The following is a 22,489-nucleotide window of genomic DNA, read 5'->3' as shown; positions in this document are numbered from 1 at the left end:
GCAAACTGGAGGTGTTTAATACATTTCCACAAATCCATTTTAAACTTTTTGTGGTTGACACCATGGGCAAGCCATGCAGTAACCATGGTGAAGGATTTTGGAATGACTGAAAAGGTGCAGGCTCCGACCTTGTGGCGATTTTAAGTAATCTGGAAATCTAGACTGTACATTAGCAATTAAGACAGCTTTTTCATGTCATTCATGTGAGGATATTCGTGATTAGTGGTGTGCTGATCGATACAGAAATATTGATATTTCCAATCCCAAACATGTCTGCTCCAGCATTGATTCTCATGTGAAAAGATGGATATTTACACGCCACACTAATTTGTTGTTTTTTTTGTCACCAACAGGTACACAGTAGAAAGTTACTATGCTATCACCAGGATCTATTACCCACTGTTTGAAAGGAACTACTTCTCATTCCACCTGTCACAGTCGTATGCATACTGCATCTCTATAAATGCGTAAGGCGTCGGGCACTCCTTGTTCCTTGCACCACAAACCTTGTTCAGCATCTGAGAGTTCATCACAATGCAGAATATGAAGACACTATGTGGCTGTGTACTGAAGAAAAGAGGTGCTGAAAGGGCAAGACAAACTTCAAGTGGAGAGTTCCCCGCATTCTTAAAAGAAGAATTCTATAATATATGATATGTATGATATAAACAAATATGCCAGCGTCAGTAGGTGTGAGGAGCAAAAGGGATTGTTCCCACAGCTCTCTCTTTTGATAGATAACCCAAAGGGTGGCCATGTTAGGACAACAAATTTGCAAGTAAATCCAAGCCAAGCTGCACACACTCACACAGACAGTGTCATCATTCACACATATGAGTGAGTAGGACACATCCATGACTAGGTCTGTATTTTTTCTGACCCTTTAGTCTAGATCATTCTGCACAGAAGGGCTGGAACTATCACTGGGACATGTGCTAACCAGCCTCTAACCACACAAAGAGTAACAAAGCAAAAATGTGTGTAATGAGAGATCCCTCAACAGTTTTGCCAAACAGCATAAAACAAGAGAGGAAGGCGGATGAGGGAGATGGATTTCCTCTGGACTCACTGCTGAATCAATGCCACAATCATACAAAACCAAGGAAAATAGCCATCACAAATGCAGTCAGAAAAGGCTACCCAGCCCAACAGTTATTGCTCACTGCTGAACATGTCTTGTGCTGCTGTTCGGACGAAATTAGATCCGGTGTAGCGCCGGTATATCCATGTAATGCGAGTGACGGGGCACTGAAGCGCAGCCTCTATGAGCATTATCTGCCACGAAACTAGTTCATTTCACCAATATTTTGTCATGATACGCTCGTGCTATTCCCCTCTGAGTCCGGGCTCGTCTGTTATCAACATCCGGGGTCAAACTAGCAGTAGCAGCTACAGGTAAACAAGCCGGCTGTCGCGGGTGCGCACGCAGCTCAGAGACGACATCTTCCAGGTCAGAGGTAGTAGGTCAACCTACAGACCCCGGACACCAAGTTATCTGGGTGAGTAAATGATCGTATTTTATGCTAGAAATAAGGTCCAGGTTGTAAAAAACGGTAGTTATCCTTTAAGACAGGGCAAAAATTTGCAATGTATTTGGTGTGAGCACAGCATTACAGTTTTCAGTGTTTTTGGAGGTGGGCATAAATTGTTGACATGTTTTCATCTGATTAATACAGATTCATAGACAGTAAAGTATGATTTTATTAATATTTCTTTATTTACGCACATGGAGAATGTGAATGAATGAAACACAAATCAGGCAGTTACTATCCAACATCTTGCTCCATGCTTTAGCTTGTTTTGTAGTGAGTACACCACTTTTATAGAAAGAACATCATGACACATGCACACACATACTCACTGACCTGTGTGACTCATCACCACTGCATTGTTTTGAAGAAGTTCTATCCTCTTAAAGCTTCTAATCCACTTGTTGATTTATGGCAGTTTGATTTACTGTGCACTCATTCACTCCTGAGTTTAAGCTTTACGTCTAACCGCGTTTCATGTCACATTCCCCTTGCTGTCTTACACCTTTCAACCACAAGCTCCCTCAGTTATCCTTTCTGCCCATTTTGTCCTTTTATTTCTCCCTGTTTTTAAAATGGAAGTTATCATTACAGAGTTAGTTAATGTTTGGGAGTTTCGAGGACACTTTACAAAGTCATTATTTTGAAGTCTTCTCATGTTTGCCTGTCAGCCTACCCTTTTCACCTTTGTCAGTGTCTTCATCAGTGTCTGTCCTGTTGTGCGTGTTCATCAAACAACGCTAACACCCAGTTTGAGCTAATCTTATCTGGTGCAGGAAACACATTTCAGGGCCTTGACCCAAACAACTGGGCAGGAAATGGGGTTCTGAGCTGATGGGAAGGACAACCTAGCAGGCTGAAGCAGCAACAAACAGCAACAGGGAGGAGGTTCCCTCATGAAAATATCTGATTAGCTGTTTCTTTTATCTAACTGTAAGTGAAGTGTCACCCAACTGCTGACATTTAAGACAAGCATACAAATCTGTACATCACAAATTCTTAACTTTCCCTTTGCTTTCCATCACTTATTCATTAAAGTATATTTGGGAAAAAACATCTATAAGTACTTCTTTTTGGCGGTTTCATTACTCAGTAAAGAGTTTCATTCAGTTCTCACTTGACCTGGAACATCAGCCATGGCAGGGATTTGCATTTCCATTACGACAGGGCAACCTAATGATGCACTTGTCTTGAGTAGCGATTCCTCACTGCAATACTATGGAAGAATTGGGGCTAACAATGCTCTGCTAATTTGGTGACAAATGCCCTCAACTGATTTTATGTTTAATTGGTAAGCAAATGTGATGGGACAGTAAAAGGAATAGCTGTGCTGTTAGTGTTAGCCAAATGGAGTGCACCCAGTGTCTCTCTGCTCTTACTCCTTACTCTTCCAGCAATATCACCTCTCTTCTTACCAACACACAAAAAAAACTTTTTGTGACAGAGAATACACAGTGACGGGTGTGAAATGGGACGATGGCTTAGACATCTGCAGGAGAGGAATTTATTCCCTAAACCACTGTTATTAAAACGTGAATAAGAAAGAGAGTGGGATTGGGACAGGGAGTCCAGACAAGCCTGGGCATGATAGCTAAGGAGGGAGAGGGGAGGGCAAAAAAGATTAAAAGAGCAGAGAGGAAGGACTAAATAAAGTTATTCAAGATAATGACGGTGCCATTTGTGGTGTTTGGACAAAATATTTATCATATAGCTGATGGAGCGTCATGCCTATAAAATACCTGTTCATGTGACATGGAGATGCATCAGAAAACACGAGGGAAAGAGATAGAGAGGAATGCAGAGCTGATGAGGCGAGGAGGTGTGGAAAATGAAAGGAGAGATAAGAAAGCTGTCTCAAGGTGGAGGAGATGTAGAGAGCGATATACTGCAAACAGAATAACCTATGTGACTATGGGAACAGAACTAGTCTTGATTCAGTATATGGCTGCGTTGGTCGCTTGGGATGATGAGCCGGATTCCTACAGTTTATTACTGACTGATAAGAGAAAACATTGTTTTCTACTTTTCTATCATTCTTTTTCTGTCGCTTTCTTTTGTCTTCTGACTTTTGTTTTCCTCTGTATGTTTCTCTAAGAGCAGAGGAAGGGAGTAGAAGAAAAGGCCCTGGGGCCCCTTTTTGTTTTCATGCTTTAATGGGATGCAAACGATCTGAGAAAAGCCCTGAATAGCGCAAAAGCAATAATTTCACTGTGAACACCCATTTTCGCACATTAGCCTCCATGAATAGCCTTATATTCATGGACAGGATCTCAAGGTGCAGCCATGGTGAGGAGAGTGTCCGGTATGGGAACCTCAGAATTGCGTCTTTGCTTTTTGCAGATGACGTGGTTCTGTTGGCTTCCTCAGCTGCGACCTCCAGCAGGCATTGGGCGGTTTGCAGCTGAGTGTGACGCAGTCGGGATGAGGGTCAGCACCTCTAAATCTGAGGCCATGGTTCTCTGCCGGAAAACGGTGGATTGCCCCCTCCGGTTGGGGAGTGAGCTCCTGACCCAAGCGAAGGAGTTTAAGTATCTTGGGGTCTTGTTCACGAGTGATGGGAGAATGGAGCATGAGGTGGACAGATGGCTTGGTGCAGCGTCTGCAGTATCGCGGGCGTTGTACCGGGCCGTGGTGGTGAAGAGGGAGCTGAGCCGCAAGGCGAAGCTCTCGATTTACCGGTCCATCTATATTCCAACCCTCACCTATGGCCACGAGCTGTGGGTAGTGACCGAAAGAACAAGATCGCAGATACACGCGTCTGAAATGCGTTTCCTCCGTAGGGTGGCTGGGCTCAGCCTTAGGGATAGGGTGAGGAGCTCAGACATCCGGAGGGAGCTAGGAGTAGAGCCGCTGCTCCTTCGCGTCACGAGGAGCCAGTTGAGGTGGTTCGGGCGACTGATCAGGATGCCTCCTGGGCGCCTCCCCATGGAGGTTTTCCGGGCACGTCCAACTGGGAGGAGACCCCGGGGCAGACCCAGAACTCGCTGGAGAGATTACATATCTCATCTGGCCTGGGGACGCCTCGGGATCCTCCTGGAAGAGCTGGAGAGTGTCGCCGGGGAGAAGGAGGTCTGGAGCTCCCTACTGAGCCTGCTGCCACCGCGACCCAACCCCGGACAAAGTGGAAGTTGATGAGATGAGATGAGATGAAATATTTTACTGATTATTAAGCCAGCTGTAGCAAAAAAAAAAAGTATTGTTGAGAGGTATGGATTATTTCCCCTTGATTTCTGAGTAGCACATTTAGTGTTTCTCTTGTCTAAGCTCGATTACCATCTACATCTTGACAAATCCTTTAGTTTGAACATGTTGCATTTAAAATTTACTTCAAATTATCATTTTACATTTTAAGTTTGTTTTTTCAATTAACTTTTTCTTTTTAAGAAAATGTATGACCTGATTATTACTATATGTGTACTAAAATAATAATCTTTTTAATTTATTTCATGTTTAATTTCTATTCGGACTTTCAATTATGACCAAAAATATCAGATACAGAGGATGGATTGAGTGCCTTGAAACTGGAACAGTGAATTTCTGAACCATTTTGACTCAATGGATGAACATACCGATGTTTGTAGCTAAACAATCAGAAGACCAATGGTTACCTTTATCATCAACCTGTGTTTGTGCAGTTAATTCCATAACACGCCCGAGTTGGATGAGGAAACAAGACGTGAACTCTGAGCTCAGCAGTCTGCTGAATTAACACATTGTTTTTCGTTTCTTGCTTTAGAAAGTAACTGCTGTGACACAATTAAAAAAAACAAACATTTAATTTCTCTAAATAATTGCTTTTTAGCGTTACCGCCGCTTGCTCTCGTCATTCACTGTGTAGCTTGCTGCTCTGTCTCTCTCCATCTCCCTTGTTGAGGTGGGGAGTCCGTACCAATTTCTAATAGTGTTATAATTAATGGGGACCTACAAATCCTGCACAGTATGTCCCCAAACTAAGATTTCATAATAAACAGCATTATCTTCCACCTCCTTCTCATTTCTTTCGAGCAACAGTTGGGTTGCTCTTCATGTTTTCACTGTTAGCAAACTTCTGTGTGTGGGGAAGGGAGGGCATCAGGCACAATTTTGTGTGTTACATGGCAATATAATAATGACTCATTCTCCCTCCCCTGACATACCAATCTGCATTTGACATGGTAATTGTGAGGACTCAAACAAAAAAAAACATCATCAACATCTCATAGTGGTCTGCATGTTACAGGTAGATATCAAGGATTTTGTGGAGAACAAACTACATGTCAGTGTACCCAAAGTACCCAAAAGTCATACTTGAGTAAAAGTAGACATATCGCATGATATCAACACTACTTGGGTCAACTTCTTGATATCTATATATTGACTGTATTCTATGTGTCAACTGACTATAGGCCTGCCCAATTATCTTTCTGATATCAGCAGTTTTATGGTTATTGGAATCAGTGATACATTTTTGAATCTGATTACTGACAAAATAAATTAATCTAAAAATGTAGTATTTTGGCTCTGTACCTCAAAATTAGTACCTAAGTACAGTATTTGAATAAACGTACTAAGTTACATTCTATCACTACTACATACAACAAAATTGTACACCCACACACTCTTTCTTGTTAGGTTTCAGTAAAATCTGAGTTAAAATGTGAACTGAGTATGGCTGGATCCATCTACTGTATCTCTTTCATCTCAGAGGAATTGGACTAAGTCCCTGATGAAATTGTAGGAGGCGAGGGGAAAATCCCAACCGGCGCCTTAGAACAGAAGCCTTCTGTTTGTGAAACAGCTCACGTGAGTTTTTGAATCTGCAGTAGTCAAGACAGTCATGTAAACAACCAGGGGTCTCATCATAGTAAATTAAAGTGGGACTAGAACAAGGCAGGACATCTCAAAGATCCATCTAACTAACATGTTATACATGCATAAAAAAGAGTATATGGTTGATATGCTGTACAAGCCTCTCGCCCAAACACAATGTGAAATGTGAACAGGAGAAGCTGGGGACTGAACCACCAACCCTAAGATGAGTGGACAATCCACTGTACCTGAGCCAGGGGGGGTTAGCAATAGTAAGTAATATATATATTGTCGGGTTAGACTTTTAAAATAAGGCTCAGTGGTAAAGTGTACAATAATGCACACATGTACACAAGATGCAAAGTTTTAAAAAAACTTTTAAAAATAAACCTTGATGGCTAATGGAATAGGATTGTGTGTTGTTTCCAAAATACATTGGTTTTAGACTTAAAAGAGTGGCATTTATTGTAACATATGTTTTCAGTAAATATGATTAAAAATACCCTTAAAATCCAGTTAAAAATGTCAGATAAGCTTTAAACAAGACACACAACTTGTCAATGTGTATGTGTATAAATGTTTATTGAACCTGAGGAAGAGCCTCTGACTAAAGGAACATGAAAATGGTGTGTTGGTGTTAACCAGAAAAGACGATTGTAAAATCTGTGTTGATTTGTGTATTACTGTTTTTTGTGTGTGTGCACTACAACCGGAAACCATCACGATGGGTGTGGCTGCTAGGCATGTCTCCTAACCTTGACTTGTCTTTCCACATTGACATGTAAACAAGAGGATGTTCCCTGTCATCACTTGTTAAACAGACACACACATAAACCCCAGCCCACAAATTTGGACTTTTGGACTGAAGCATAGGAATGAAGACTGCTGGCTGACACCACGTCAAACTTTAATCGACAATGAGAATGAAGCATAAAGAAAGGTAGGGTAACTCTAATCTGCCTCCCTCCCAAAACTTTTTAAAATCTCAGTAAGTCAGTTACTGATTACAAATTACATGGCAAGTGTGTGCGTGTAGGTTTTTCTATACACCTCCATTTTCAGTCCTCTTGGACTGTGCAGCAGGGGCGATTCTAGGGTCAGAGCTTTAGGGGTGCTGAGCACCCAATGAGCCCCACTGCCACCACCCACCCTTTTTTCACACAAAAAAAAAATATGTCTGTTGTATAACTTTATCATTTTAACATTGGTTCAACTAACTCCAAGACCTTTCCAGAACACTCTTCCCTCTCATCCCTTATGGACTCTCCCTGTTCTTCTCCTCCTCCTTTAATATGAAAAAATGTGGTGTAAAATAATGTAACAAAAAGTAAATGTAATATAGGCTACTTAATGCCAATAAGTTAGTATAGGAGTATGAGTAGTTACTGTTTTGCTTGCCACTATTCACTATATGTAAATGTATTGTTTTTGTTTTCTCACCTGGCTCTTCCTGCATGCTCTCCCTCTCCCTTTCCCCTTCTCCTTCTCCATCTTTCTTGCTTTCCCTTGGCACTGACAATCATACACAAATATATTGTAGGCAGGAGAGTTGAGGTCAGTTTGTCATGTCACAAAAATGTTATGGAGAGACCATTTACAGATTCTAAGGATGTGATCAAAAGGCACACAGAGGTGTGTCATTTTAAATATCTTTATCATTATTATTATTATTATTATTATTATTATTATTATTATTATTGGGCTTGGAAACACAATATATTTTTTAATCACAAATTCCTTTCACAAGAGAAGCTGTATTCTCCATTGTGGGTTTGAAATTAAAAAAATAAATAAATAAAAATAAAAGCAGGGGACCATTGCCTACATAAGTAATTTGATACAACGTACAGATAGCTGGTTTATATATATATGTCCATTGGCCACACACACACAAACACAGAGAGCGAGAGAGTAACGCTAGGAGTTATCTTTCACACATCTCATACCTGTGTGTTATAAATAGCCTATATAGACCTGCTGTGTGTGTGTGTGTGTGTGTGTGTGTGTGTGTGTGTGTGTGTGTGTGTGTAGTATATACTACTACGCCTGCATGAATGTGATGTGATTATTATTGTTGCAAAGCCTGGTTCAGGTTAAATCCTCTGTAAAACATGAATAAATACAGCAAAAGAAAAACATTTAACTTTCTTTTATTGTCTAGTTTGATAGTCAGACACAACTGAAAAATAACAGATATAAATCTAGGAATAAATAACAATTCATTTAAAAAGCCATGGTGAGTGTTTTCACACATACTGGTGGTATACAGTGATATGTCGTTTCTTTTTTCAGCTCGTACACACGTTTGTTTTCACTCTGGTCCAAGTGCCGCACCACTGGCAGGGCTTCATGTTTCCATGACGACTGACCAGAAAAGACACGCGTGACGTCATGTTTACATGACTCCCGATTGTTAAAATGAGTCTCAAAGTAACAATAAACTTTAACAAAAGGGACACACGTACGCACTACACAGGTACGCAGTTTATTTGTCGCACTGCTGTTTTTGTTTAATAAACGGACCGCTCCAGTTCGACTGTTGCCGCGCTAATGGAGCTAACCGGGCTATCGGAGCTAACTAGTAAATCAAATCAATCAATCAAAACTTTATTTATATAGCACTTTTCATACACTTTTCATACACTTTGCTGTGCAGCACAAACGGCGCCTGGACTCCAGTACTCACCGATATGGTATCGGATTCGAACAACTCTAGGTAAAAGGAAAGAAGTGTGAGACACAGCTTTGGAGCAACTTACTTAGTTGATTCACAACACTACAACCAAACAGATTCTCACTCTGCGTGTGTGGCGCGCTGGACGACGGTCGGGCTGCGGAGCGGTGCAGGTACAGGAGGAGAAGAAGCGGGTGAGAAGAGGATGATACCATTTGCTAAGCGGGGGTGTTTTCATTTTTATCCTTAACATATACATTTTAAACCACAAACTACGGAGTATGTTTTGGACATTATTTAACCTTGTCAAAGACGAACAAACATTTTAGAATAACAACATTTCTTACTCGAAGTTTTAGGGGCTAGCCTCGCCCATGCTGTGCAGTAAACATTGGAGAAGACAGAAGCCTCAACATTGAGGTGTACAGAAAACCTACATACACAGATCAGTACTTGCTGTTCAACTCTCATAACCCACTTGAGCGTAGGGGTGTGCAGAGCAGCCGATATTTGTATCTGTATTTGTATTTGTTGAGGGGGGGAAAGTATTTGTATTTGTATAGGTATTCGAGTAAAATTGAAAATAGGCGTAAAAATATATTTTTTTTTGAGTTACACTTCTAATTTTCGTTATAGTGTAAGTATTCTTTAATTATCCATTATAATAATTATGGATATGCAATATTGGTTGATGTTTTTCCATAAATCTAGCAATGAACATGTAACAAGGAATGTCATTGAAAAGAAAATAACATAACAGCCATTACCTCATCCATGGTTAAACCAACAACTAATAAAATATCATTGTGAACATTATGAACCCCACCACCACCCGTCCTTGTTGGAGGACGTTGAACAGACAGAATAAAAACAAATAATAATAAAAAGAACTGTTCTTTCTAATGCACAGAGCTCCAAGAACTAAACTTGATCTGTAAATAATATGACATAGTAGCCTATAGCTAACGGTCATTCTGCTTCTGGCCTCTACCTGGTCTTTTTACTAAACTTAACCAACTCCTCTCTTCATTGCATAAAACCCAACCAAAGCACCAAGCAAAGAATTTTTTTTTTTTCTCCCCCGGTCTGCTGTCAGCAGGGTCGCCGGCTGCAGCGGCCTCGCGCCCGTGAAGTGGGCTCAAGCCGCGTTCAGCCGCGCTCGAGCGGAGCGGGGGAGAGAAACAATGTGTATTTCTTTTACTCTGAGGAAACATGAGGAAACGTAGCTTTTTGATATGATGCTTTTCTTGTTCCCGAATACAAATATTTTTTGAAGTATTTGTTCGAGATAAGTATTTGTAAAAAACACGTTATTTGTGCCTTTCCGAATACCGTATTCGGGTTCGGCTCCACCCCTACTGGAGCACAAGCTGGGGGTCATCAGAACCATAAATCATCGGGCTGAGACCATGCCCACTAAGTCAGAAGGAAAGGAGAAGGAACAGAAGCACATCAGGGGAGCACTTAAAACCTGTGGCTACCCAAACTGGACCTTTGTCAAAACCACTAAAAGTTCCAGAGCAGACAGAGAGGAGGAGACGAGAAAACGTAACAACATCATCATTCCTTATGTCGCAGGAGCATCTGAGAAACTCAGGAGGATCTTCAATAAACATCATATCCCGGTTCACTTTAAACCTACCAACACACTGAGGCAGAAACTTGTCCATCCTAAGGACAAAACACCCAGGCATAAACAGAGTAATGTAGTTGATGCTGTTCAATGCAGCCAGGACTGCACAGATTTGTACATTGAGGAGACAAAACAACCAGTTCACATGTGTCCTAAATGACTCTGTAAGGACACTCCCACACATAGTTTTAAAAGTCTGGAACTCCCCTCCAGTTAGTTATAAGTGAAGAAGCCTCTTGGATGAGAGGTGAAACATCTTCAAGAAACTGAAACAAGTCCAGCTGCCTACAAAATAGCACTTAGAATTAGCATGACCTGGATGACTGAGAACCTTCACCTTCATGTCCTTCACATTTTTGAAGTCAAAGTGATGGCGTTATTGCCAGTAATAGAAGGCTGTTTTGGAGGACTGCTGCTTGAACCATCTATCTTAACAATAGGGGTTGAACAATATACCGAATTACGAGATACCGCGATAAAGAAAATGCTGCGATACCGCTGTGGGTATCTACCAACCTGAGCTGTAATAACACTCCAACCTCTTCACTCATTCTCCGGAGCCACTTTTTGCTGCAATAGTGTCTCTAGGCTCTTTAGGTGGCGCAAGCAGGCCAGCTGTCCGTCGCTGCTCCACCACCTACTTCACCTTACGAGCCCAAAGACACCGCAGCTGCAACAACCAGACGGTGTGTTTACTGGCAAGAGAAACTCAATTCCATGAACACCTGACAACCACTGAACATAGTTAGGAAATAGTAACGTGTCAGTTACGCCGACAGATATTATCGTAGCCCTGGTCGTCTGCTGGACAATAAGAGGGAGGGAGCTTTTGGTATGGTTACATCCCTACTCACCACCGTTCTTTTTCTCCCGTATGTCAGAACCAATTTTGGATAAGTTAAGTGTTCATTGAGTATGATATCATAGCATCTAGAGGGTGAGGTTTCAGAACACAGCCAACTACACTCCCCCTTACACTCCTGTTCAAAGCGTGAACCTACGGTGGTTGTGAAACTGTTGAAAAAGTGAGACTCACTAGTCTGGTCCTGGCCTTGACTTAGTCTTGCCCTGCCTCAAGACCGAGGCTTGGCTTGGTCTCAACACATCATAGTCTTGGTCTTGTCTCTGTCTTGACATACACTGGTCTTCTTCATGGCATTGATTTAGGTGGTTTTGACTACAACATTGCATTACATCAATACAAAACTTTATCCAGTTGTCATTAGGTTTCCTTCAAAACATATTTGTTGTTAAAAATATGTTATATATCAAAGTGATCTCCTTTTCATAGCAACGAGATTGTGGTTTCTAGGTCAAATTGGGGTTCTTACAGTTGTTCATTGCTTTGGGCAGTAGCCAGGCTGCTAGCAATAGCCATGTTGCTAATGCTTGTCTTTGCAACAGCGTATCAACTTTTCAATATAAAAATTTGTGTGTGTGTTTGTCTACATGTTGTGGTCTTTTCATGTCAGTAGTCGTAAAAAACAGCAGATGTGGTGCAAGATTTACACTGATCCCTGACTGCAAGGGAAGCATTTCAAGCACTTAAAAACCATCTTACCTTTATGTTTCTTTATCCCGTGTTTCCATCTGGTTGTGGTCTTGGCTGGACACTCAAATGTGGATGATAACCCACCATTGCTTTGGACAGTTGGGGGCTGGGTCATTCCTGTTGGGATGGTGTCAGTGACAACATGCTGGGAGAAGGAAGCGATCCTCTGTAAGATTGAGCCTACGGTATCTTTGGCATCACCTACATCATCCTCCAAAGACCGGATGGCTCTGTGGCTGGAGTGGCTGGAAGGGCTTGGCAGTTTAGAGACTACCTGAACAATCTGGGGCCCTGGGATCTCTAGCTGAGGGCTTTGGGCTGTAGAAAAGGGCACCGGGTAGCAACTCAACTCTGGGACAGGGCTTGAAACCTGTGAGGGAATTGGAGAGCATGGGGAGAAAGGCAAAAAGGGATGGTGGAGGGAGATGGGTGGGGTGTCAGAAGAACTGTCCAGGCTGCTGAGAGAGGCTGAAGGGCTGGCCGAGGTGGAAGGTGGGCTGGTGTGGTGCTGGTGGTCTCCTGTGCTTCTTGGCAGAGGTTTGGGGCTTATGGATCCTCCTTGAGCCTTGATGGGAGAAGTGGTTGAAGTGATGCTTACCAAGCTGTCCAGATCCAATGGAAACTTGTTGAGGCGTGGAATCTCTTTGGCCTTGGGCTGTGGAGCCTTGAGAATGTGGGGCCCTTGCTTCTGGGATACTTTTTTGGAGCCATAGTAGTCCTCCTCCCCAGAGGAACTGGCATGATGGCGACCATTCCAGTGGGCATTAGCGCTGGCATACCTCAGCTGTGGAGACATCATGCCCCCACCTCCACCCCGATGCATACCCACCATTCCTCCCTCTCCGTCAAGAATTTGGAGGTCTAGGCTGGGCATGGAGCCATGGTTCATCCCCCGAGGCTCTGAAAGACCCTGCGTTATCCCTTGTCCCTGGTCCATCTCAGAGTGGAAAACACTCCTGTGGGAGGAGAACTTCTTTAGGTTGGGGTTTCTACCCAAGACAGCACTTCCCTCTAGAGGTTGTTGTGGGAGCTGGGGCTGGGTTTGGGGGTACTCCCCTGGAGGAGTAGGGCTGGAATATGACCCCAGTTTAGTAAGAGTGAGGGCACCCCCACTACCTCCAGAGTACTCCAGGCTGGATGTGGAGCTGTGACGGCTGTCATTGTCACTGCCAGGCCCAGTCAACATGAAGTAACCGTTAGGGTTTAACCTGCTCTGGAAGGATGCAGCTCTGGCCATAGAGGAGCCGTTGTTGTTGATGGCTGGTTTGTTCATGGTTCCTCTGTTGAAGGACATGCTGCTGCCTACAGTACGGGATTTGAGCACTGGGCTGGGATTAGAACTCAGGCTAATGCGAGGGTGGTGAGCTGTCGAGCCCAGGTTGTTGTTGTTGTTGTTGAAGGCTAATGAAGGGGCCTGGCAACCTCCTCCCCGCACCTCATTGGCTTTGCTGTGGTTCAGGAAGAAACTGGGTGAACAGGGAGAAACAGGGGTGGAGACGGGGGAAGCTGTGGAGAAGGCTGGAATATCGTCCACATCTTCAATGTCGAAGGATCTCTTCAGCGCTGCAGGTGAAAAGAAATAACATACAAGTCATTAATAAAATGTCTAACACCTACCAAACATTTTCTGTGCTGGACATCCAAAACGTTCCATCATCTATGTCATACACATTGACATCCCCTGTGAAACCGTCATTACTCTTTTGTTTTAATCTAGTCTTCAGGAAGATGGCTGTCAAATTTACAACATGGAATCCAGCTACATGTTCAACCCTCTGGTGGGACATGATCTATAAACTGTGATTTACAATGAACACTGGGTAATAATTTTTATTATTTTATTATTATTTTCTCTTCCACATGGGTTTGTTTTCAACCTGTCTGAACATGTTTCTTGACCCTTTGGACCTATTTCTAGTCATTGTCACAGCACACTTTAATGAAAATAAATCCCTAGCTACAGTGGGCCTATATAGTATGACCTCCTGTTAGGCTATTTCTAGCAGCTGGTGAAGTAACATTTATAGAATAATGATGAAGCTCTCCAACTCAAGTGATTAATCAGATTAAATGAGTAAGGCTGCATTCAGACTGAATTTAGCGTTGCAGCAATTAGCCGCAACATCCATGGTGTGATGCCGTGTTGTTGAGCTTTAACCCCCGCCAATCAGTTTGCTTAAAGGAGAAGCTGCTCTGTCACTATTCTACTAGCATGCTGGGTCCTACTTGCAATGGTTTCCCCAAATCGACAGATTAAACAAAAATAGTAGCCTAAATGACCATGATACAAGGCATATCATTACGATGGGTTCTAAACTGGGGCACAAGACCAAACTGAATCATAAGAAATAAAACATAACACTACACAAAAAGCATTTAGCCATGATAAATATCATGCCCTGCTATTGAATGTTCTACTCTGCCTCTGATCCGTGGGTAATGCCTCTGCCACAGTAGGTGATTTTCCACATCCACAGATGGAAAAAAACATTTTAAATTGGTGCACAAGTACACAATGAATGAAGACACAACACATTAAGTTACGCTCCATAGTGATTTCGGTTACCAGCTTACTTGATTGGCCACACAATGTGACATCGGGTTGCATTTCTCTAAAGGTTGAGTCTGTTTCAGCTTAAGCTTTGCTGTTTTTTTTTTCTGGCACTCACTGTTGTCCACACCACCGCAGCCTAAATGCATTATTCTCATTTAAATGAATGGAAGGAACTGCATTTTCGCCACAGTGCCAGATTTGGTCTAAATGCAGCTGAAGTCTTATTTTTTGTTTTTATTAAAGCAACTTTTCTTAAATGATTGTAACTATGGTGTCGTTAGATTGCTGCTAGGTGACCTTGTTAATGCAGGTGCATGTCTCCCTTCTGTGAAGCAAGTGGAGAACACAGAAAATGTCATTGGATAAAAAACATGTTGTGAATTTTGGGAATGATTACATCTACCTTTTTTCAATACATTTTGAATATTAGACTTTACAACACTCTGGAGTTATTGAAACTGCTCAGGCTTAATTTACTAGATGTTTCTGCATCCTCCATCAATTGTGCCAGTGAGGAGGGCGCAAAGCACTCCTAGCTTAATAATAGGGCCACGTGTGAAGGTTGCAGATGTATAGCTAAATCTATCCGTGGAAACATCTTTTTTTTTCAGTAGATATAGTAGTTGTAACAGGATTGAGCAAGCTAAGTATTTTTGTGTTTATATGTGTGGTATTTTTTTAGTCTGGGGAAATCCTACGATCTCTAGAAAGCTCAATGCTGTCTCGACAGAGTAGAAACTGTCTCTGTTGGGTCGTTACTAAGGGTCAGGCTCCTTCCTGGAGTCTACTGACAGGACTGATTGTTTACCAGTTATTAGTCAGATCCCATGTATTTCCACAGAAATGGAGATAAAACCAACAAAAAGTTTGTTTCTATTATTTTGAGAGTGAATTGCCCCACAACTATCAAGTAACAAAATAATGGCAAAGAAGCGTTAGAGGTTGTGAACCAGACACGAAACCAGTTACTTGTGAACTGCAAATAAACCTCAAACACAAAAGAGAAACAAAAGACTTTGCCGTGGCAATCTACAAGAGAACACAGAGAGAGTTCTTCTGCTATTACTACCAGCCGTGTTTTCACACATTATGAGAATATTCAGGAAGACCCTGACATCTATTTTTTTTTCATGGCCTTTTCATGGCTTTATGGCTTTTTTAACTTACTGTTCTTTGTTGTTCTTGTTCTTTCGAGTTGAATGTTTGTTATGTTATGTTCATGTTTACGTCTATGTACTCCTTGTGCGAATTCCTTGTATTTCATATACTTGGCCAATTAAGCTGATTCTGATTCTGATTTGTTTGACAGGACAGCTGAAGAGTGACAGCAGAAGGGCATACGGGGGGGCGCATGCTCTAGCAGCTGAGCTATTGGGGACATCTGCTGACATCATAATAGCTTCTTCATCTTCTCTTGGAAAGGAAACAGCTGATGTTACACTTGTATGAGTTAAAAGTTTGCTTCTTCATAACTTATTTTTTAAAAGGTGTCTCCATCTCCCATTAAGGGCCATTTTTTCTTGAAGCAGGCAAAAAACACCTTCAGGCAAGCATAAAACTTTTTTTTATGAAACTGATGTTTGAAATATTTGCTCCTTCCATTTCCCTTTTGCAATGTGATACTTAGAAATATGCATAAAAATATGATGATGGAACCACGGCTAGTGTAGTTAATGCTGTATGTGTGGATGAATATGCCTAACAGCATGTGCATGTGACCTTGTCTCTGCTCAGAAGAACAAATTAAATCTCTTTCTCTCCTGAATGATCTTTGCCAGTTGCCTTTGTATGGAAAAAGTGTCCCCTTCCTCTGTTACACACACACACACATACACACACACACACACACACACACACACACACACACACACACACACACACTTCAAGCTGCCAACACAAAGGGTGGATTGAGGTCAAAGCTGGAGTCAGGGCATCCAGTTGGGTGTTGTGTTACAAAACCAACCACTGCAATGTGACAGACCATGAGAAGGAGTGAGTGGGTGGGATGTACGAGAAGGGACAATTATACCTTAGTTCCAAAGTGAAAGCTGAGATGTCAGCCAGAGTCAACCGCAGCTGCTACCGGCACTATTTTGTGAAATTTGCATCTCAATATCTCTCTCTTACAATTGGTCACAATGGTAAAACTGTTTGATATGTTTTTTAAAGATATTTTGTTTATCATGTCAACTTTTATATGCTTATCATATTTGTCGCCTAACATAGCACTCAAACACTAAATATAATAAGTAAGTTATTTTGTTTTTGCGTAAAACTATGTTGAATTAAAACAAAACTTTAAGAGCACAATTACTTATGTCCATTATTTAATCATTGTGGTGTCAAAATAGTTTCACTACTCTACAATGGACCGTTTTACTGCTTGTTTCAGCTAGGTGGCCAGATTTTGTTACATGAGTGCACATCTTTACAGTAACGTTATAGAGTGAGAGAGGCAGAGTGAGACAACTCCCCAAACAGCCACTGACTGCGTCTTAAATTCCTTACTAACATGCTGTTTAGTTGACTAAAATAGTATGTTTATTATTATTTCTGAAAACATTGGTATGAAACCAACAGTATGTGAACTGCATACTGTCTACGAGGAAATATTACTGTATGCATTTGTTGATTCCCTTGTTAGTATCACTAGGGCAGTGCTAACACATAATAGGAATTCCAATTAACGCGATAAAGGGGGCTAGCATCGCTACCATGGTAAGTTTATTTGTAAACAATACATTCACATACTTATTATAAAACGATATGTGTGCTCATATTTACAGGCATATAAAGTATTTCATATGCACTGGAAATGTAATTATAACAGCTCACATAATTAGCTCAATTTGCTGCTATAGCACTGTAACAATGAGCCACTACAAACTCCCAATCGGTTTAAAGTACAGCCACTACTAGTGGAGACGCTGCATGCCAGGACATCTTAATGTTTTATATTTATTCTTATGACGCTAGGTTGTTGAGCAGGAACAGCTAAATGTGGCAGTTCATGAAGTATTCTTTTTTATGGATTTATAGTATGCAGTTACAGCAAGATACTGCTGAAGTAAAACTTAGAAAGACTAGCTGACATGCTGTGCATTGTTACTAGAAATATGACTCATGACATGTTATCTCTAGAAGTGAATGATTTAACTGGTTAGAATTTAAATTAAAACCACCCTATTCACAACCAGTTTAACTGTTTGTGTTTTAACAGTTGGTGAAATGGAAATTATCACAAAAATGAATCTGTGTATCATTCGCTCTTAGTATATTCAATTGAGAAACCAAATTCGATACCAACTTGTGTTTCTCTCTTTTGATTTCATGTTCAGACCAAAAATAGGAAATGAAAAAAACGGGCCCTGGGCCAAATTTGATTTTGATATTTAATTTGTCAGATTTGTGTGACCTGGAAGTTATTTATCACAGCTTTATTGCCTCACACAGTGGCTCCGGTAATGTCTAATTTTTGGACGATTTTTGAGCTGCAGCATCATAAACATCAATCTCTTCAGCCTCTCTCCCAGTCTTCTGCTGCTTTTCTTCGAGTCACCCATCCTCTGGAGCCGCTCTTTGTTGCAAGAGGGTCTCTGGGCTTGTTACGGAGAACGAACAGACAGCGGCAGCCACTGCTCTGCCACCCAGCCTGTCTGCCAGGGTCGGAATTTCGTCATTTTAGGGGCAAGGCCATTTGTCCTTAAAGGGGAATTGCCGTTTTCTACAACCTGGACCTTATTTCTAGCATAAAATAAAATAATTTACTCACCCAGATAACTTTGTTGTCATTTGGAGTCATTCGGACGAAATTAGATCCAGTGGAGCGCCGATATATCCATATAATGCGAGTGATTGGGGCACAGAAGCGCAGCCTCTATGAGCATTATCTGCCGCGAAACTAGTTCATTTCACCAATATTTTGTTATGATACGCTAGTGCTATTCCCCTCTGAGTCCGGGGTTGGCTGTTATCAACATCCGGGGTCTGTAGGTTGCTTCCACTTGAGTATTCGGGTCCATTTTCAGCGCAACTAGCCAGAGCTTGAGTAAGTCCAGGTTGCGGAGAGGAAGCCTGTGGAAGCTGAACTTCGTCCAATTGGTCATTTTGTTCGGACAATTTGGAAATGCGCAGTAATGAACCCTAGCAGTGACAAATTGCAGCTAAACAAGCCGACCGCCGCAGAGTGGCTGTGCGCGGCGCTCAGGGATGACATCATCCAGGTCAGAGGTAGTAGGTCAACCTACAGACCCTGGATGTTGATAACAGCCAACCCCGGACTCAGAGGGGAATAGCACTAGCGTATCGTAACAAAATATTGGTGAAATGAACTAGTTTCGTGGCAGATAATGCTCATAGAGGCTGCGCTTCAGTGCCCCGTCACTCACATTAATGGATATACGCGGCGCTCCACTGGATCTAATTTCTTCCGAACGACTCCAAATGACACCAAAGTTATCTGGGTGAGTACATGATCGTATTTTATGCTAGAAATAAGGTCCAGGTTGTAAAAAACGGCAATTCCCCTTTAACATTTTTTTTTTTAGGGGCACCAAGGCCACATGACAAGGCACAAAGGCCATTGAGTAAAATTCAATGGTTTTACCTTTCAGATTGATACCATAACATCCTAATTTAGAATAAGACATGGAACATTTTTTAATACCAATATCAAGTTAATGTTACATTAGAAAACTGTTTTTTTAAAGGACATCTTACAAAGGAATTACTACTTGAAAACAATAAACATATTATGTATTAAATCTTATATAAATATATCAATATGAAGTTAATAGTACATTGAAAAACTTTTTTTTTCAAATTACATCTTACAAAAGAATTAGAAACAGTGTGTGCGTGTGTGTGAGTGAGCGAGAGAGAGAGAGAGAGAGCGGCTTCCTCCCAAAACACTGCACCACCGACCATGTATATACCCTTCACACTTTGATTAACAAACATGTACACCAAACAAAAAATGGTACGATATTCACTTGTTTCATTGATTTCAAGAAAGCTTTCGACTCTATTTGGCATGAAGGGCTCTATTACAGGCTTCTACACTGTGGTATAGGGGGCAAAATGTACCATCTGGTTAAATCAATGTATTTGGAAAATATGTGTGCTGTTAAAATTGGAGACAAACAAACTGAATTCTTCACCCAGAGAAGAGGTGTACGCCAGGGTTGCAATTTAAGTCCGACTTTATTTAACGTGTATATAAATGAACTTGCTGTTGAGTTGGATCAATGTGCTGCTCCTGGCCTCTCCCTCCTAGATAGAGAGGTGAAGTCTCTGTTTTATGCTGATGACCTTGTTCTACTGTCTCCTACTGAACGAGGACTACAGCAACAGCTGGACATAGTAGAAAAGTACTGTCAGAACTGGGCCCTGGCAGTAAATATGAAGAAAACTAATGTCGTGATCTTTCAAAAACACCCCAGATGTCAGGAGAACAAACACCAATTTACCATAAATAATCATATCATTGAACATAGCATGAGTTATGCCTGCCTTGGTATAACCATTACAGCATCAGGGAGTTTCAACATGGCAGTGATGCATTAAAAGAAAAGGCTGAAGAGCCCTACATGCAACTAAGAGAAAATTTTATAATTTCCAAATTCGAGTCAAAATCTGGCTTAAAATATTTGATAGTGTCATCCAGCCCATTGCGCTGTGCGGTAGTGAAGTATGGAGTCCACTCAGTCATCAGAGCTAAACCCGCTGGGACAAACATCCAACAGAGTCTTTACATGCAGAATTCTGCAGACACATTTTACACAGAAACACACCAACAAATGCATGTAGAGCAGAATTAGGCAGATACCCACTGATAATTAACATTCAACAGAGAACGCTCAACTTTTTAACCACCTGAAATCCAGCCAGAGACACCCTCCACTCCAAAGCCCTCAAACTGAGCTGAGCCCAGAGAAGAGTCCCCTATGTCAGCTGGTACTGAGGCTAACTGCCCCCTCTCAGACACAGTCTGACCAGCCTCACAACAACACTGCTCTCCAAACACCAGTCAGAGTAAAGCAAATTATAACACAATGTAAAGAAACCTATCTGGAACATTGGAAAGACGAAACTAAAAGCCAAAGTAGATCAGAATGTTATCTCGCCCTAAAAAGAGATTATGAATGAACAGTCAGAGATAGGAAGCAGAGACAGATGCTCACCAAGTACAGGCTCAGTGACCACAAACTGACAATCCAAACAGGAAGACACAAACAATCATGGCAACCAAAAGAAAACAGAACATGTGGTCACTGCTCGACAGGTGAGGCTGAGACAGATGCACTTTCTCCTACAATGTAAAACATTCAACGAAACGAGGAACATTTATTTTAATAAGTTTAATTCGGTAATCTCAGACTTAAAAGAGCTAAACGATATATCATAATTAAAAATACTCCTGGGAGAAGGAGACAGGGCATATGTGCTGCCCAATATGTGTCAACATGCCACAGCCTGAGGGACAGAGAACGACCGACACACACACACACACGCAGGCACACACACACACACACACACACTGTATATAGTGTATATAAAATTAATGTAAATCAATCTTGGTGTTGTGTTTGTGTTGTTATTTGTTATGTGTGTTTTGATGCTTTAGCAACATTGTTGTAAAACTTTCATGCCAATAAAGCCCCTTTGAATTTGAGAGAGAGAGAGAGAGAGAATGTGAGTGAGTGAGAGAGAGAGACTGAGACAGTAGCCCTTTTCACACAGAGTCGCCGCATTATCGCCGCAGCAGCGGTTCTCCAATTCTCCACCGTTGGTTGTTCACACAGAGCCGAGCAGCTCTGGCGTAAAAGATGAACCAGAGTATAATTCACACAGCAAGCCGGCGCCGCAGCGCCAAAAGAGGCGTGACGGTACGCGTCATGGTGATGACGTCTGTGTGTTTTTTTCAACGTGTTCCCCGGGGTCCTCCTGTTAATCTCAACATGTATCTGCTGACTGTCTATAATCATATGGATGCAGTTTTAATGTGTTGTGATTGAGATCCTGACCCACCAAACATCCTGGAAAATGACAAAGTTACGTATTTCTCTAAATTACATAATTACATAATCTCCATCAGTCAACAGGACGCTGTCTGACTGTCTCACTCGCGGGGAGGGAGGCTGTTTTCTGGGGGAAAGTTCACTAAGTCTCGGTCGGCAGGGCTGACCGTCGCTGTGATTTTTTTCACCGCGACAAACAGTTGGTGAGTTAAAGTTTTTTGCCGGGAACAGACGCTGTTTTTCAGGCAGAAATGTGACGAAGAGTCAGTTTGACAGACACTTCTCCACGAATACCTGCGGTATTTTTTTCCTCATATAAGTTGCCAAAGACACGACCAGTTACTACGTTACTGTTGTTTGGTCCTGTAACGTTGCTTTGTGGGACATTTCTCTATATTTTGTTGAGTGAAGGACCTGTACAGTTATCAGACAGTGAACACCATCAGACCGTCACACCCTCGCTCTGCGCCGCCGGCTTATCCGTACACACTGGTTCGGTTCACCAATACTGCGCCTCTGATACCACCTCCGGAGGCGCATCAGAGGCTCAGGCTGTCACGTGAGATTATCGATGTGATGATGAGACTCCACCTGCACAATCTGCGAACTCACTGAAGTTCTATTCTGGAACAGAGACTACTGCGCACTGGGGTGGCTGTAATTCAAGGCAAGCCCACTACGCTGCACTGGTGCATTTTACATGGAACTTGGACAGGGCCAGGGGCACAAAGGCCACTGTG

General features: G+C 41.9%; 1 protein-coding gene across 2 annotated transcripts in view; it reads right to left on the bottom strand.

The window, feature by feature from the left end:
- The window catches only part of LOC311268679 (uncharacterized protein), a 124,946-nt gene that overhangs the window by 65,358 nt on the left and 37,099 nt on the right, over nucleotides 1-22,489 (bottom strand). For both annotated transcript variants that reach the window (XM_084372432.1, XM_084372431.1), the window contains exon 2: nucleotides 12,186-13,739. In XM_084372432.1, the coding sequence (XP_084228558.1) occupies nucleotides 12,186-13,470 (1,285 nt within the window). In that variant the 5' untranslated portion in view covers nucleotides 13,471-13,739. The remainder of the gene's footprint in view (nucleotides 1-12,185; nucleotides 13,740-22,489) is intronic.

This window comes from Pagrus pagrus (genome assembly GCF_965226575.1).
Source record: "Pagrus pagrus genome assembly, chromosome: 13".
Classification (NCBI taxonomy): domain Eukaryota; kingdom Metazoa; phylum Chordata; class Actinopteri; order Spariformes; family Sparidae; genus Pagrus; species Pagrus pagrus.
Note: the sequence above shows the minus strand (reverse complement) of the source record. Positions and strands in the feature narration are given on the sequence as shown.